At 38.5% G+C, this 16,477-nt stretch overlaps 1 protein-coding gene and 1 long non-coding RNA gene across 2 annotated transcripts in view; both read right to left on the bottom strand.

The window, feature by feature from the left end:
- Window positions 1-259: 259 nt before the first annotated feature.
- On the bottom strand, window positions 260-2,563 carry LOC137668082 (uncharacterized). The gene is made up of 2 exons (XR_011048874.1): window positions 2,011-2,563; window positions 260-1,427 (listed from the first exon to the last, which is right to left on the bottom strand). It is a non-coding gene; the product is annotated as an uncharacterized lncRNA (long non-coding RNA).
- A 1,727-nt stretch (window positions 2,564-4,290) lies between these two features.
- Window positions 4,291-16,477, bottom strand: part of PREP (prolyl endopeptidase) — a 115,660-nt gene continuing 103,473 nt past the window's right edge. The window contains exons 12-15 of the mRNA XM_068409370.1: window positions 16,160-16,254; window positions 12,751-12,882; window positions 8,344-8,500; window positions 4,291-5,967 (exon numbers count right to left, since the gene is read on the bottom strand). Of these exons, the coding sequence (XP_068265471.1) occupies window positions 5,673-5,967; window positions 8,344-8,500; window positions 12,751-12,882; window positions 16,160-16,254 (679 nt within the window). The 3' untranslated portion in view covers window positions 4,291-5,672. The remainder of the gene's footprint in view (window positions 5,968-8,343; window positions 8,501-12,750; window positions 12,883-16,159; window positions 16,255-16,477) is intronic.

The raw sequence follows: 16,477 nt of genomic DNA, 5'->3' as shown, positions 1-16,477 counted from the left end.
ATGCCATTCATGATGAAAACACATTTTTCAAACTGAGAAGCTTTAAACTAAACCAAAAAGCAATTTCAGCAGCAGAATGTTAATTATTAACACTAAATATATGAAATAGGAAGTGCTTAGCAGCTTGGCCCAGCTACTGAAATAGGTACCTGCACATAAAAAAAAGCTTGTTCTACTACAGCAGAGCTTCCCCTGAAATATAACACCACCACAAAACATCATATTCTGTGGAGAAATGAGACAGTTTCATTTGAAACAATCAGAAGACACTAAATATTGTTTATTTGCTCCTGTTACAGCTCCAAAGGATTCTGAATAGTGAAATGCCCGAGTCCTTTATTCAGATTCTTTCCCAGGAAGGAAACACCAGCCCACGTCACAGCACTTTGTCACTTGCTGTCAAAATGACATGCTGCTGTTGTACACAAGAAAGGGCCTAAAAGCATAAAGCAGCACAGAAAGCAGTTTTTCACCAGCTAAGCATTCTCATCCAAACTTCTAAAAAATTGCATTAACTGGTGTATAACTAATGAATAAATTCCTCTGTTATTTAGTATGTTCACGGTTTTTCAATGACTGCCAGGTGGCAAAGCAAACGTTAATTTTGTTGCTGTTGCTCTTCTCTTCTGACACTTTCGAAGTCCCACAGGAGAAGAGAATATATTTGATGGCATCACTGAAATGCAATATATCTTAATGTTCATCTGTTCTTCTACTGAGGAGATGTCAGAGGTTAAGCACAGCTCTTCGCAGGGAAAGAAAAGCAGTATGAAAACAACGGTGCTAAGACCTAAATGGAATTACCACCTCTGAGCCCAGGTGCCCCTGCTGAATTAAGGTATTTCATGCAGCTCAACCTGCAGCTGGTCTGTAGCTTCACGGTGTGTAATCTTACATTTGTAATACAACCTTGTTTCCTAAAACCAGGAAATTTTACCTCCCTCCATGTCTGGGGAAATGCTTATTTTGGAACCCACACAGTGAATGTTCATCCAGACTCCTGAAGTACTGAAGGGTCAAATCAATACGAATACTACAAATTCAAGCCCTTTCTATTGCTTTTCTTCTGATTATTTCCCCAAAATTTTGACAGTGATGCTAAGATGAAAATTATAGATGATGTTTTGGGCCTAATATTGCCCTGTTTAGGTTATAGACAAATATCTAATTTAATGCTTCAGTTAACACTATCAGATACCTACATAATACACACGTTATTTAAAATAGCAAATGTCCCCCCACTTTAAGGGGTTCAAGAATAATGTCTCCTTCCTTTTTGCACAGAGAAGGCCTGAGAGGCATTGAAAGTAGCGCACATGCACAAATTGTAGTCTTCTGAACAGCATGCGGCAGGCTAGAAACGTCACATCTGCAGAGACATCATCCATCCATTGACTCCAGCTCCTGTGCTGCATCTGCTGCGGAAGCTAGAAACATTTAGTGAGAATCACCACAAACTGACTCTTGCCATTCAGACTTCCAGCATTAAACTTACCCTGCTATGGGTAAGGGCATGAGCACCAAGGTTGTTCCTTGCCTCTGTTACTCCTGCTAGCAAGGCAGAGGGATGTCTACAGAACCGAGATCTCACTGGCATGTTATTGCTCAGCTTCAGTTTTAAATGTTGAATTTTCAGTTAATCTTCTTATGGAAAATTAGGAGAAATGGCCAAATTACAGTTCTCCGAGTCCAGAATTTCAGTTCATTTTTGCAGATGCCAGTGGCTAGCCCAGTTTCCACTGAGAGACTCCATCACTGGGATTTCTCTGCCATTAATAAACTGAAGACATGAGCTTATTCAGAAATGGCTATTCAGGAATAATGTTATCTTGAGGACACACCTTGGTTATCTTCAGAGACAGTAAGAATTGGAAGGCTACCCCACCTCTCCCTCCTTCAAGGGCAAGGAAAAAAAAAGCCAAAGGAATGCTTTTTCTTTTCCTGGCATGCAGTATAGTAAGACAGAAGTAATTAAAAGAACATACGGAGAAATGAACAAAGTTGCCAAACCTGGCTGTTCAAACAGCATGGACTATCCATATCCTGAGAGGTCTGCACAAAGAGGCAATTGCACAAAAGCTGTCTACTAAAGATTTTCAAAGTAGAAGAGCTTGGCAGAAAATTGGGTGGTTATTTATTAGCGTGGCTTCCAAAGTCCCTCCCTCGGCCCTCCCCACTGAATCCTACTCAGCTTGGAAAACCCCTTTCACAGGGGAGGCTGTCAGGAAGAGTCTAAAAGCAGACCTTTAAGCAATCCTGAGGGGCTACCTCAGGCTAAAAATAAATAAATGACCTGACACCATAGATGTTTGAAAGCTGCTGCTTGCCGTATCGAATCCAAAGTACTGCTGCTCATGTTTCTGCCTTCCTACAGACAGATGGCAAAGTACAGTCAAGTCAAGAAAATCCTGGTGAAACGGGAGAAGTCCTAGGTGCCAGGAACAGGTGTCTCCAAACCCTGTCTTGAGCGTCCTTTATTCTTACATATCCACAGGCCAGCTGCCCTTCCTCCACCCTTAGATCTTGGTGGTTATATTGCTGCGGAGGGTGCAGCACCTATCTAAAGTCAGTATCTTTTTTTTTGCAGCTACCAAAATATAAATGAACTCTGATGCAAAGAAATTCAAATATCTCTTTCTGTGAAGAATATGAAGACTCTCAGCTTTTAAAACTACTTCTGACCTTTTTCACATAAATCAACTCTGATGCAAATGTATTCTCATGGGAGCAAAGACAACTAATATATCTTTACATTAGTTGTGAAGAGTATCAGAAGGAGCAATATGTACCAAGTTCATTTATTTCCAGTTAAAAACAGATTTGGGTTCATGTAGAAAAAGCCTCTTACAGGTTTTCAAAGATTTTTCTGATTTTGATCTTGGCACAAAACAAATTATTTTTCTAAGAAATAAGATTTTGAAAGAGCAGATAGTTGTGAGGAGGCTCCCTTGCCCAGCTAGTGAATTTTGCTTCACGCACTGGAAATAAAAGGCACAAAAAAAGCCTTTCCATGAAATAGCATTCCACTGTACAGAAAAGAAGTTAACCTTGAAACCAGACTAACAGAGATTTCATTACGTTTTATACAGCAGGAACGTTTTGGCTCCAGATCTATTTAATCCACACCCTGAAGGTTTAAATCCCACTGTATTACAAGAGCATTACTCACTCAAGAGTATGGATTCCAGTTGGAGCATGACCCTTTCTGCACTGAAAGGAGCAACTCCGCTAACAGGACAGCTCTGCAACATCACTTTTTTGGCACCTGAATCCTGTACTTGGCATATCTGATTAAGATGGATTAAAATGTCGACATTAGGACCTTATTACAGAAACACAATGCCTTCCCAATAGAGACAGCAGCATTCTACAAGGGATACTCTTGAACACTTCTTGTTTTGTGAGTGGTGTCTCCAGCAAGCCAGCTCCACCTTCAATACTATCGATTGCCACTCAAAGAGAAATGTTTGTTTCCAAACTCCCCACATCACGGTCATCTGCCCTGATACCGAACCCTTCAGGGAGCTCAGCTTCAGCAGAAAGCTTCAGGAGGAAAATGAATGATTTTTAACCTGTGCCATAATTTTGCGTTCGAGCAGCTGGACAACAAGGAAAAGCATTTTTAGGAACAAAGATCTGAAGAGATGATTGAGGTGGCTGTGCCCAAGCCTTTGCAATTCAATGCACTGACACAGTTCATCTCTATTTCACAAATGCCCGAGGACCATGTTTTCCACACACCCTATCTTGCAAAGTTCCCATCTCAAAGGTGAAGCTCTGCCCTCTTGATGATACTGTAACATTCAATAAAAGGCCAGATGTCACAACTGTGAGGTGTTACAAGCAGAGATGGCACTGCTTTATGTGTTGTTTCTGCCACGCTGAAAGGGAAGCAGTTGAAAATCCCCAGACGACCACAGAAAGCAGTTCACGTCCCTGTGGGAAAAGAGGGTACTGAACCTGAACCCTGTTTTCACAGCCTGGAGGGAAAAAAAAAAACAACCTTCCCTCAACTCCGTCTTCTGATTGTTTAATTCGATGCTGTGATCAGAATGCATCAGTCCATAAAGCATCTGGTAAAACTGTAATGCCCATGGATCACAAATAAACCCCAGATCACATACAGGTTTTAGGTGTGGTATTTCATAGGAAAGCAGAGAACCTTTTTTTTTTTTTCCTTTTTCTCCTAAAATTAAATTATGCATAACAAGGGCCTGGGAGGGACAATCCTTCCTGGACTGCAGAGGGAATCAGCAGAAGCCCCAAAGCATGAGAGAAACACAGGGTGCATCTGGTGCAAATTTATTTTTAATTTTGCTGCTGTTTACAGCAGCCTACTCCTCTTTTAAATACCACTCCCTCCTCTTCCTGGGCTGAGACATTGTTTGCTTAGAGATGAAACGCCTGAGTCCAGAGTTAAAATACAAGCCTTAGGGTCTAAGTATGAATATAATGACGAGCATGATTCTGGAAGAATATATCAGTTTATCCAAAACTGAGAAGCAGCAGTGGTTTCTGGAGCAGCAACAAGACTAATAATGATTGGTAGAATACTTTTTTGCTCTGCAAAATCAAACCCTAATCGCTGCAGTGCATCAGAGTTTAGACTGCTAGTAGGCAAATACTCACATCTACTTTATAGCTCTACAGCCTAGATGGGAAAGATATGAAACGGCAGTTCAAATACTGTGCCTGTGTCAAATCATTAGGGAGTCTGACTACGAGCTCTCGTTGTTTTGCAGCCAGAACTAGGTTATATACATATGTTCAGATTTTGGCTTGTTAGATAACACTCTGTCAGAGGCACCAGGAAAAACTGAACGTGAACAATCTGGACAAAGCTGTGGTTTTGGGCTGTGGTTTTTTTTTTTGTTGTGGGTTTTTTTGTCGTTGTTTTTGTTTTGGGTTTTGTTTTTTTTTTTTAAACCAGTTTAAACTTCAGAAATAGTTAAAGAGCTAACAGCAGGTGGGTTGTTGAAGAGTATCTGTATAGCTTGAATGAGATTAAGAATTCTTCAAGTTTTCTGGCCTCCAATTTTCTCTTCTGTGTGGAAATAAACGACAGAAAACTGGTGACATTTTGACGTCTCTTTGGAAGGAAAGAATAATTTAGCAACATCGTTATTACAGACTGTAACACACTTATGAACAGCATATAATATAAGCTTTTTAATAATATCTGACTCAATTACCCAGATTACTGTCTCTTCAGTATTTCATGGTTATCATTAAACACCTTCAATTTACATTCTTAAATAAGTTACTGTGTAAATAAAGTATGCTCAGAGTTCTTGTATGTGGACAGTACTTACATTTAATTACAGATGATCTGGATATGTTTATAGGTGCAAAATACATTAAAATTGTTTACAGGAAATAAGCTCAACTAGCACTAACTCTGGAATCTAAACGTCCACAATAGCACCGACAGTAGCTCAGCTATTTATTTGAACATGCTTTTCAAAATGTACTTTGGAACGCAGTAGAAAAGAAATTCAAAGAAATGCCAAAAAGAGGGAAGCACAGAAGAGCAAAACTCCATAGCAGGTTGGATCAATAAAATATTAAACTGCAGTTCTTAAATGTAAGTACTACACCAAGTAGTAGTCTGGTTGGTCTTAAATGGTGTTAAAGCCCTTGTTTCCTAAAGGAGACCGTAATATGCATTTTGCCTATTCAATCCAATCAAGATTTAGGCATCGTGCTATAAAAGCAAACATATCTGACACTTCTTCTATAACTTTAGCAGTTGGCTTTCCTGCTCCGTGTCCAGCCTTGGTGTCAACATGGATGAGAAGTGGATTGGTTTGTTTACGGCTTCGGCCCACAACATATTGCAGAGTAGCAATAAACTTCAGTGAATGTAGAGGGACCACACGATCATCATGGTCTGCTGTGAGAAGCAGCGTAGAGGGATACTGGATGCCATCTTCTTCTGGTATTTTGATATTGTGAAGCGGAGAGTACCTGAGAAGGGCACACAAATGTTTACATATTTTTTTCTCAAGACCCAACAAGAAGGTCCTTTCACACTAAAATCATCACAGTGGCATTTGATAGCACTCAGAATACTACGGTTTTCAGTTGCATAAATCAGAATTGCACTACTGGCAACTGATACGTGGTAGTGGCCAAAGACGTCTGGCTCTCAAATGTGAAGCAAGTACAGTTCTTTAATTTCAGAGAGTCATGTGCATACATCTCACAGAAATGCCAAAAATATCAGGAATGGGCAACAGGGAAGCTACATCAAAAGCTGTCAAGTCCATAGCAGGATCCATCCTGCTGGGAAACAGGGAGATTGAGACTTTTTCCCAGCAAATATACGGAGTGCAGGTCTGCATGTGAATGGCTTCTTCCCATGCAAATTTGGAAACAGTGATGGTAAGCCACAAGTGCTGTACAGTTATAAAATTTGTTCCCTCCAATATTTAGGCCACCTTTGAACACGCACGTACTCTGAGGGAACATCATGCAGAAAACTAAAAGGAGAACTGTAAGCTTTCCTGCTTTCAGTAGATGACCTTGATTCCTATTTTTTGAGCAAATTTTTAACTTCCAAAATTTGTTTTCTTTGCAGGAGAATTTACATCTTTCAGGTACTGTAACATAACATAAAAATGTATCTACATATCTCAACACAAGGTACTCTCTAGCATTAGAAATCAAACATAATAGTAAGTCACAAAGAATTCAATCTAAACATTTCATACTTAATTTAGACAGAGCTACACCTAGGAAGAATGTTACACTCCTCAAATCAAGAGTAAGATACTATTTTCCCTCCCTATTTCATGAGAGGAAATACAGAAGGAAATTTTGCTTTATTTTTGAATAAATTTCCCACTTGGAGGAGTACCCATTAAGTAAGTCCAAATTATTTTTAAGAACATGTGACAATATTTGAATGTCTAACCTAATAGATTTCCAGCTTCCTCATTTTCATCTAAGGAACAATGTAAGCGAATTTGCAGACTATGATTTGTTTTGAAAAGAAGTGAAACGGTAGTCACTACATGCCACACCATTGGCCTTATGTATTTTTTGCGTATCTGTAAAGTCAACATCTAAGCAACATTACATATGTATCTTCCTACATTTGATAAGCAATTGCCAGCTGCTGAAAAGGAGGCAAAGAAGTATTTCAGGTATTGCCATATAAGATGTTTCTAAAATTATGCATTGAGATTTTGTGAGTAGGCATGTGTGTAAGCAGGTACAGAGTGACTCCTTTCTACAGATGCATTTCTCCTAATCACAGAATGAATTTAAAACTCACCTCTTCAGAACATCTGAATTCACATACGTGCAGGCAAGTTTCAGTATCCAAAATTATGAAGTTTATTTGGATCGTTTTTATAACAGTTAAGCTTTTATCTATTATCTAAGTTATCAATAGATAAAAGATGAGTTATGAAATTTGTTAATGGTTTTCTGCACTGTATTTACAAAAATCTGTTTGCCAGTGAAAGCTTAAATTAGACAACTGGAGGTTCTGAAACAATCTAATTACAATGGGCCCAACTGATCATCTAGTATTTGGACTTGACATTGATTTTTTGTTTTTAAATAAATGCTTTAAATCAGTTTAGATCTCACGTGTACTTGTAGCACATGTACTTTTTAATATCTAAACACTCTATTAAATTTCAGACCAGCCAAATTGTTTAGTGTGTCTGAAGCACTCTCCTGGAATGTCAATCTTCATTATTAAAGGAATACAAATGCAACAACAGAAGACGAGGTTCCAGAAAAATATTTTTAAATGATGGCACTTATTCTAACACACTCATTATTAGCCATATCCAATGTGCAGATCATTTCTGTTCTCACACAGCTGTTTCTCTCATCTCCCCCACCTCCTCCTTTTTTTTTTTTCCAAAAATCTTTCCTGACCTCTCAGCAAGGAGTTAAGAGATGAATTAATATCCTGTTATGGTCTAGTGCCATTCAATTCCTACAAATAAATCCCATCCACATTGTATAATATAATTCACAACGGTGATTATCTCTCCCCCATTGTAAAAAATACAATTTATGTAGTGGTTCACTTGAGAATATTCTGTTGTGTCAGCCTAAAGGAGTCATTGTTCAGAAAGAAAACCTTATGAGCTGTTAAAGCTACTAGTAGAACAAGGTCTTTGAAAATATGACCAGTTGACTCAACAGGGCTTTGAAGATAGTCTTTCATGCAAAACTGACTTGTAAGGAAATGCTGAACTCCCCAAATCCAGTGTGGGGAAGGATGAAATAATTCTTAGAATAGATATTGATCATGACAACCTGAAACTGTTGAGCAGACTATGCGTTTTAACAACCACAGAAGTACTTAAAGGCACTTACTTGCACAGCCATTCAAACTGCTCTTTACAGTCAGAGCAACCGTAGTCAGTGGTCCAAGCATGGCCAATGGTGTACTTGTGGAACTTGAGCATGTCCATCACTCCCACTTGGGCAATCACACAACCAAATAGATCGGGGCGCTGATTAGCACAGGCAGCTTCGATAGGAAAACAGCTCTATTAGTATTCATACATTAAAGAATTAAGCTCAGCAGTGAAAGGTCCACTGCCCAGGTTATGACAGATCAACTTCCAAAAAGCTGTCTTTTATACACTTGGTTTCTTTTTTTTTTTTAAAAAAAGTAAAACTGTTAAGTTAAAAAAAAATGTGAAAAGAAATATAGATTACCATATAATATGAGGAGCCAAAAAACTTGAGTATAAAATGTCTGATATAAACCCAATTGCATGGGGAGAAGACTGCCAGTGAATATGAAGTCAAATAGACTTTTAAGCAAAACTGAAAGCAAATACACAAATGGATAGAAATTATAACTCCCAAAGATGGTATGTTCAAAAGAGCTATTTCCCTGTTCTTCAGGCACCAAACATGCTGTTCTTTGAAAACTGCCTTCCAAACTAGCAAACTGGGTTTAAAGGAGAAATGCACTTTTAAAAAACACATATCCTCCATAAATACATCTATTACCTTTCTTAATGTTTATTCATCTAGTGTTCATCATATCTTGTAGCAATAAGTTCTTCAATTCCAATTTCTGTTACTTGATTTAAATCTGTTGCCTGGTGATTTTACAAGTTCTCCTGCTTTTTTTTTGAATTTTAAGAAATAAGAGCACTGAGATTTTCACATAACTGCTACAATGGATCCCAGAATCCCTTTCTTAATTCAGAGCTAATCCCTGTGCATCCACACATAGATATACTCTTTCCCAAATTCTCGCATCTCCTTATTTTTGTCCATTGTGAAAATGGACCGTTTATTCCCATTCTCCTGCTAACCAGGATATTGCTATGACACGACCTTGCTTCCAGCGCAGCAAGAACTTTCTTGCATAGCGTTATGCGAGGGACCTTGTCAAAAGCTTTTGAAAATGCCAGAATAACTCCTCACCTAGATTACCAGCACCATATGCTCCCTGACTCCTTCAAATAGCTCTAACAGTTTTGCAAAATTGTTCCTTATATGTCAGCTATTATTTCTTGGTTTCAATTGGTTTGCCCATTAGAGAAGTCAGATTTACTCATCTGCAGCTTGCGGATCACCATGAACCATTTAAAAATGGGCATTACACTTGCCCCCTTCTATTCCTCAGACACTCAGACTTAGTAGCCTGCAATTTCGTATCGGAGTTCACTTAGGATCTTGCGTGTACACCATCTGGTCCTGGCAACACACTACTTTTCATTTGCTTGTTTTATTCCAAAACCTCTTCTGCTGATGCTTCAGCTTGAGTCAGCTCCTCAGAGTATTCCCCATGAAGAGAGACTCTGGTGCAGGGAACTCCTCATGCTCCCCAGGGGGAAACATCAACACAAATAGACCATTTAGTTGTTCTGCTCTGCCATTATCTTTCTCTAGTGCTCCTGTTACATCTCACTGACCTGTAAGTCCCACAGATCCTCTGGCCAGCTTTCTGCTTCTGATGTGCACAGAAAGCTTTCACTGCTAATCTTTATATTGGAAACAATTTGCTCATCAGCCTCCTGTGGTCCGTCAGTCCCTGTGAGAGTTTACGCTCTACCCTGTTTTCTTCATTTGAACGTGATTTCTGTTTTCTGAAGGATGCGATTTTACTTCTGGTCATCTGATATGGAACTGTGCTGACTCTTCCTGGGTCCTTTCTGAGCCATTTTCAGAAGGTATATATATCGTGCCTTAAATAGCTGCCTCATAAAAGCTCTTTATCGTTTTAACTGAAGCTTTTGATCAGATCCCTCCCCTTCATGTTATTTCCTTTTATGAATATAAATTATATTCTGGTAGGAAAAAGAGCCAAAATAACTATCGTAACGTTTAATTTTAGCACTCTTTATTGCAGAGTGTCTCTTGAAGCACTGTGTGTTGCTCAGGATTTTATAAAAAATTGCTGCTCCTAGTTCCCTAAATAGTTACTTCAGTAAGAAATCACTTACGGAGACACTCATTCATTCCCACTGCACCCCTTTAATTAGCCATAATGCTTAATTATACGCATTAATAAACTGTAACCTGGAACAAAAATTTATTCATGAATTTTACTCCTCTACGCACACACTTTGAGCTTTAAAATTCAATACAAAAGTAAGATTTCAAAACCTGAGAACTGTTTCTCTAAGCAAACAGGAGAGGTCAAATACTACGTTTGCATGAAGGAGGTTTTCAGCTCACAGCTGTGCTGCTCTCCTCAGCTTTGGGATCACACTGCAGGACAAGGAAGTCTTGTTTTGCAGTTGAATGAGGCAAGAGCTGAGGGCTCTGTGCTCCTCAGAGACACCTACTGTCAGTCAGACTAAAAGGAAACAGCCTTTTGGAAGAGTGACAATACTCCTCCTTGTCAGTTTTTTCTTCAATAAACGAGAACTAAGAAAATCTGGCAGTGGGTCCTTGCACCTAAAGTATGAGTTATGCTCTCTAGTGCTGCATGAACAAAATTTTGCTTGCAAAATTTAGTTTTGCTTTGATGAAAAAGTTCTGCTTTGATGAAAAAGCACTTACAAGAATTTCCCAAATTCACCTAATTCTACCCAGTCACGGAAAATCTCTATCTGTCTCATCAAGAGCATGGAAATCCAGCTGGATTGTAAATCATCTGCAAGTGCAAGGGAAGGTTTCTAACAATAGGTTTTTCACATCAGGGAGGTCTAGATTCCTAACACCTGTCTCCTACTGGAATGACCTACACTCTGCAGGTGGCATCTGCTTCCCCTTACCTTAACAAGGAGCCCAGCTGACTTTTTCAGCCAGAAACACAGGGGTTTTGATGACTAATGCCGGGCAGGATGAATCTTATCCTGACTGAAACTGAAGTCCATGTAACCATAAAATACTATTTTCAGAAGCTGTGTAACACGTTGAAAGTTTAACTGCATTTCCAAATATATATTTACAGTCACATAAAATTGACTTGTGCAATGCTTGCACTCCCAACGGTGTGCAAACTCTTTAATCCTTTGCCGTATTCATCCATTTCTATTGGTGCTCTTATTTACAATGCACAAATACCTCCTGCCACCTGTAACCAAGAAGCATTTAAGAAGAAAGCAAAAAGATCGCTTAGACCAAAGATCTGTATAACTCCAAATCCTGTTTCTTATGCTGGATGCTGGTTCACTGAAAAGTAAAATAAAATCAACAGAGCCAGTATTCAGCAGGAGATAAATAGGGAGGAGTATAAAAGGAAGAGCAAATAAAGAGTGGGCCTAGTAAATCTACTAATTTTCTATAAATCAGTGGTTTATTAACTTGAAATGATTTCTTTTTCTTCTCACATGAGTAGCTCAACTCTGTCATACTGTCACATGCCTTTCATGCTGTTTAAAAAAAAATACAAACAAACCCCAAAATCATTAGTGTTTCCTTCTCCCTTCAAAATTGAACAAAATTACCTCCCTTTTTCTTCTACTACTTGCAGACACAGGGTTTTAACCAGAAATAAATTTTGTAGCTCTTTAAGTCCTGCTTAGACTATGAGATGGTTTTGTGACAAGCTTCTCTGTTTAAGAGGAGGCTATTAATTTCCTCGAATTTCAGAACACAGCAGTCTTGTGAACAAGATGCATTTGTAAAAGTGCTATATTTACACAGCACCTCAAAAGCTCATGACTTTTTAAAGTAGCTGTACTTGTATTTTACGTTTCTCACCAGAGACATTAATGATTTTATTTGTGGTCATGTTTTAACTACACAATGAAAGCAGAGCCAAATTGTTAGGTGCCTCTGTACAAAGGCTTTACAGGCAAAACTGTCATGTTTTCATTTGCCCTCTAAGAACGAGAATGCATGACTACAGAGAGTGAACGAGAATCTCTGATGAAGGATTGCAGGACACGGGATTCTGGCTTATGCTACAGACCACACAAAGTTTCTCAATGCTACATAACAGATTTCTGGTTATTCAATAATTATTTTGTAATGGTTAGCCTTAAGAAAGAAAAATGAAATACAAATGTTTTTTAAAGCATTCTTACTTACTGTGTGATTCTACCACAGGGTTAGCTCTACCACACAAGACAGTAAATTGTAAAGTAAATTGTAAAAGTATGGCTTTTAACAGTCAGCCTTTGCTAGAGACTGCAGAATCCCAATGTCCCATGCAAACAACAAATGTATTACAATTGTATTTAACACCTGGTATATACTAATGCACTGACATTCTGGCAACTTTTGAAAAGAGGATCTCATTATTTTTTGTCTGATTACTTTGATAAACCCAGCACCAAACCCAGGAAACACATGAGCAGTTCTTACCAACTAAGAGGCCCCCATTTGAGCCTCCATTAATAGTCAACTTCTTTGGGGACGTGTAGCCTTCCTTGATGAGGTATTTGGCAGCACACTGAAAGTCATCAAAGCAATTTTGTTTGTTGGCCAAGATACCACCTAGCACACAAATAAAACAAATCAGTTGATGCCATAAAACCCATTTGATACCACCTCTTCAGAAAAACATGTGTGCAAAAATACCTGGGAACAATTCCAGTTTCATGAGCATTTTACTAATTGATGCAGCTCAGAAAGACAGCAAAAAAGAAAGATTCTTTCAATGCAGAGAGGGTATAATAAGATGGTTCTGTCGATAACTCTAATGCTTTCAGAAACTCTGAATAATACATACCTATACTGTGGAGTGAGTGCCAGGTAATGTTCCTGGCCAGTAAAATTAAAGCTAAAAGCTTTGCATTGCAATATATATACAAAATGACCACATACAATCCACTTGAGGTTTGATCTAATGGGATTTTAACAGCATTAAACTCAGAGACTGTTTCTTAAGGCAACAGAGCTACAACTTCTAAAATAAGCTATATAAAATCAGCACTTCTAATTTCCTGGACATAGGTTATCTGGCTGGCAATTTACTTTTTTTTTCTATTACTTGTTTTCAAATCAGATGATATATAGCTATGGTCAAAAAGGGACTTCAGAGTTGCATCTTGGTTTGAAATTTTATTAATTGACTATCAATATGGAAATGCTTAAGATGCTGCCATCCTGCTGAACAAAATTCCAAACATGATCAGATGAGGAACAAATCATGACTGAAAATGTAGGTCCAGATGACATCATTAGTAAGACTTCCATTCTCAAAACAAAAAAATTTTACAGGGTGGGATATGGAAGGAAAAGGATGATTTTGCTCTACAATCTTTCAACTATTTTAGCAGAAGAATATCAACCTAGAGAACTCACAGTTGACCAAATGTCATACTCTGCCCACTTTAGATGCTTGTTTGGCAAGAGACTAAAACTGGCTTCTCCTCAAAGGTTATCCTACCTTAAGACCTGGTGTGTTCTTTCTCAGGCAATTAAATGCTAATAAGAAAAGGGAACTAGGAAGAAAATCCTCATATTGCTGTAGCAAAGGCTGTGGTCCAGCCAGGTAAGAGGGGCTCAGTGGATGCAGAAGTGGAACTCCAGGTCCTTCTACTTTGTTTAAAAGCTGGGTGTTTATTCTAAGCTAATTGCCTAAGGTTTCCACTATGGTCAGGAACCTCCAGGACAATTAATTCTACCCTAAAATAAGTGAGATGAGCTATAATCTGGAGGTGTCTCTTTATTTACATTGTCCATCCAGTGATCCTAGACACCCAGTTTACACTGGATGCTTCATTTCTACGTTGCAAAAGTTTGGTAAGATAACTCTGACATTTAGTCATACAGATTTTGTAGAACTGGGACCAGTAAATTTTTAATTTTTCATTTTTTAACAAATACACATCATTCTCACATTAACAAGACCATTGCAGAGAGACATACTGGGACAACGAAAATATCTTCAAACATGTGGCAATAAATCATAGAATGGTTTGGGTTGGAAGGCACCTTAAAGATCACCTAGTTCCAATCCCCCTGCTGTGGGCAGGGACACCTTCCACTAGACCAGGTTGCTCAAAGCCCCATCCAACCTGGCCTTGAACACTTCTGGGAAGGGGGCATCCACAACTTCTCTGGGTAGCCTGTGCCAGTGTCTCACCTCCCTCACAGTAAAGAATTTCTTCCTAATATCTAATCTAAATCTACCCTCTTTCAGTTTAAAACTGTTACCCCTTGTCCTATCACTACATGCCCTTGTAAAAAGTCCCTCTCCTGCTTTTCCGTAGGCCCCCTTCAGGTACTGGAAGGCTACTATAAGGTCTCCCCGGAGCCTTCTCTTCTCCAGGCTGAAAAAATCTTACTCTGCTCAAAGTTCTGGTCTGGTGCAAGGTCAGAATCCTACCTATACAATCAAAACTAAGTAGACAGACTTCTGTAATTGCTTCTGGAATTAACAAAGAACAGATACATATCTTATTATGTAACTGCAATAAAAGACCTGGGTCAAAATTAAGCAGGAAATAGGTGGACCAAAGAAGCATTATCATATTAAGATAAAATTTTATTAAAACCTATTACAAACCAATTGGTAAATTAAAATTAATGAAGGATACTTCATCTTTAGCAATAATATCCTGTATCTGCAAGCATATATAGCTTCTATTTATGAAACCATTACATATTTAACTCAATTGTGAGGAAATGACCCAGACAAAACGTTACCGCAGATGAAATGGTAAAACCAAGATGTAATGATAGGGGAATACCATTTTGTTTGATAAAAAGTTATTATGGATTACTCCTGTAGCAAATTGCTGCATCATAAACACCCCTGTTTTGGTGCATTTGCCTTGCTGACAACATCTCCAGCAACTTATCTGCCAGATTCTTGGGATATGAATAAGGCGTCACCATTAAATAACGATGGGTATCTTACAGAGATGAGCAGGACATTTTCCAGCTTTTTCCTCTGGTGAAGGGATGCAGAAAATTGTCAACAATAAGGCAAGTGGACAAAGACAATCAAAGGATTAAGACAAGGATTGGATGGGAAAAACATGAAGAGAAATACATCAAAATATTAAGAAAAGGAGAAAAGAGATTGACAGGGTTTTGTAGTGAGTGACTTGGTTTCCCTGCAGCATAAAAGTCAGCTTAAAAAACCCCAAAATGTCAACTACCTGGCTACAAGAAGTTGGGCCCCTTAAAAGTGTGTGAAAGGGGAGACATGTCACTGCACTTGTGGAGCTGATTGTTTTCATATGAACTTCAATCACACTAAATATAAAAAAAAGAGTCTATTCATAAACTGTGCAAAAATAATCTGGAAGAGTTACATTCTGAACCCAGAAGTTCACACCTTCTGTAAGGTTCTACAAGTGGTTTATTTTTTTTGTGTGATACCAAGAGAGTCTAAATAGGCAGTGCTGTTGTCTTAAGGATCTAGAATTGTAAGGCCATGTGCACCTGCAAATAATGAAAGAGGTATGTGAAAGAAAGACAGGTCTCCTGCAATATAGACAGACATTTTTTGGAAAATCAGTTCAAGATAAATAGCTGCATTTTCAAATCCTTAAGTCTAGGGAACTTGATCTTGCTTAAAAATACACAATAATTTTCTTGGAAAATATTGTAGGTTGCAAAAATTAAAGCAACCTAACAAAAACCACCAGATAATACTGGACAACATACAGATCTAACATATGAGTAAGGAAAAAAATTACTTTTCTACAGAATAAGTAAAAGGCAAAAGGAGGTGAGTATGGAAGAGGGCATGAAGAGAATACGTTGTAATTTTCATTGCTACGCCTGCAGTTTTGTTCCTCTTCTTGGACTGATTTACCTTTGTGCCAGGTCTCTCCATATTCACCACCGCCCCTGATGTTCGCCACCGCTAGAACACCTCCTAGGTGCCGCACAAAAATAAGTCTTGACACACTGAAAAAACAAACAGATAGAGGATTATTTTTAATTTTCAATGTTTATATCCCTACCACTTTTACAAAAACACTTTGAGGGAAAGATCTCTCCCCAAATCAATGATGAAATCGTTAATCAGGTCCCCCTTGATGGCAAACCTCAGTAGCCAGGCTTTTTTCGATGGTTATCCATGGAAATGAAACCCTCTTCAGCCTTGGGAAAGGAAGGAACCAGTGCGGGT

This window comes from Nyctibius grandis, chromosome 1, assembly GCF_013368605.1.
Source record: "Nyctibius grandis isolate bNycGra1 chromosome 1, bNycGra1.pri, whole genome shotgun sequence".
Lineage (NCBI taxonomy): Eukaryota > Metazoa > Chordata > Aves > Nyctibiiformes > Nyctibiidae > Nyctibius > Nyctibius grandis.
This window is presented reverse-complemented; position numbering and strand designations above follow the sequence as displayed.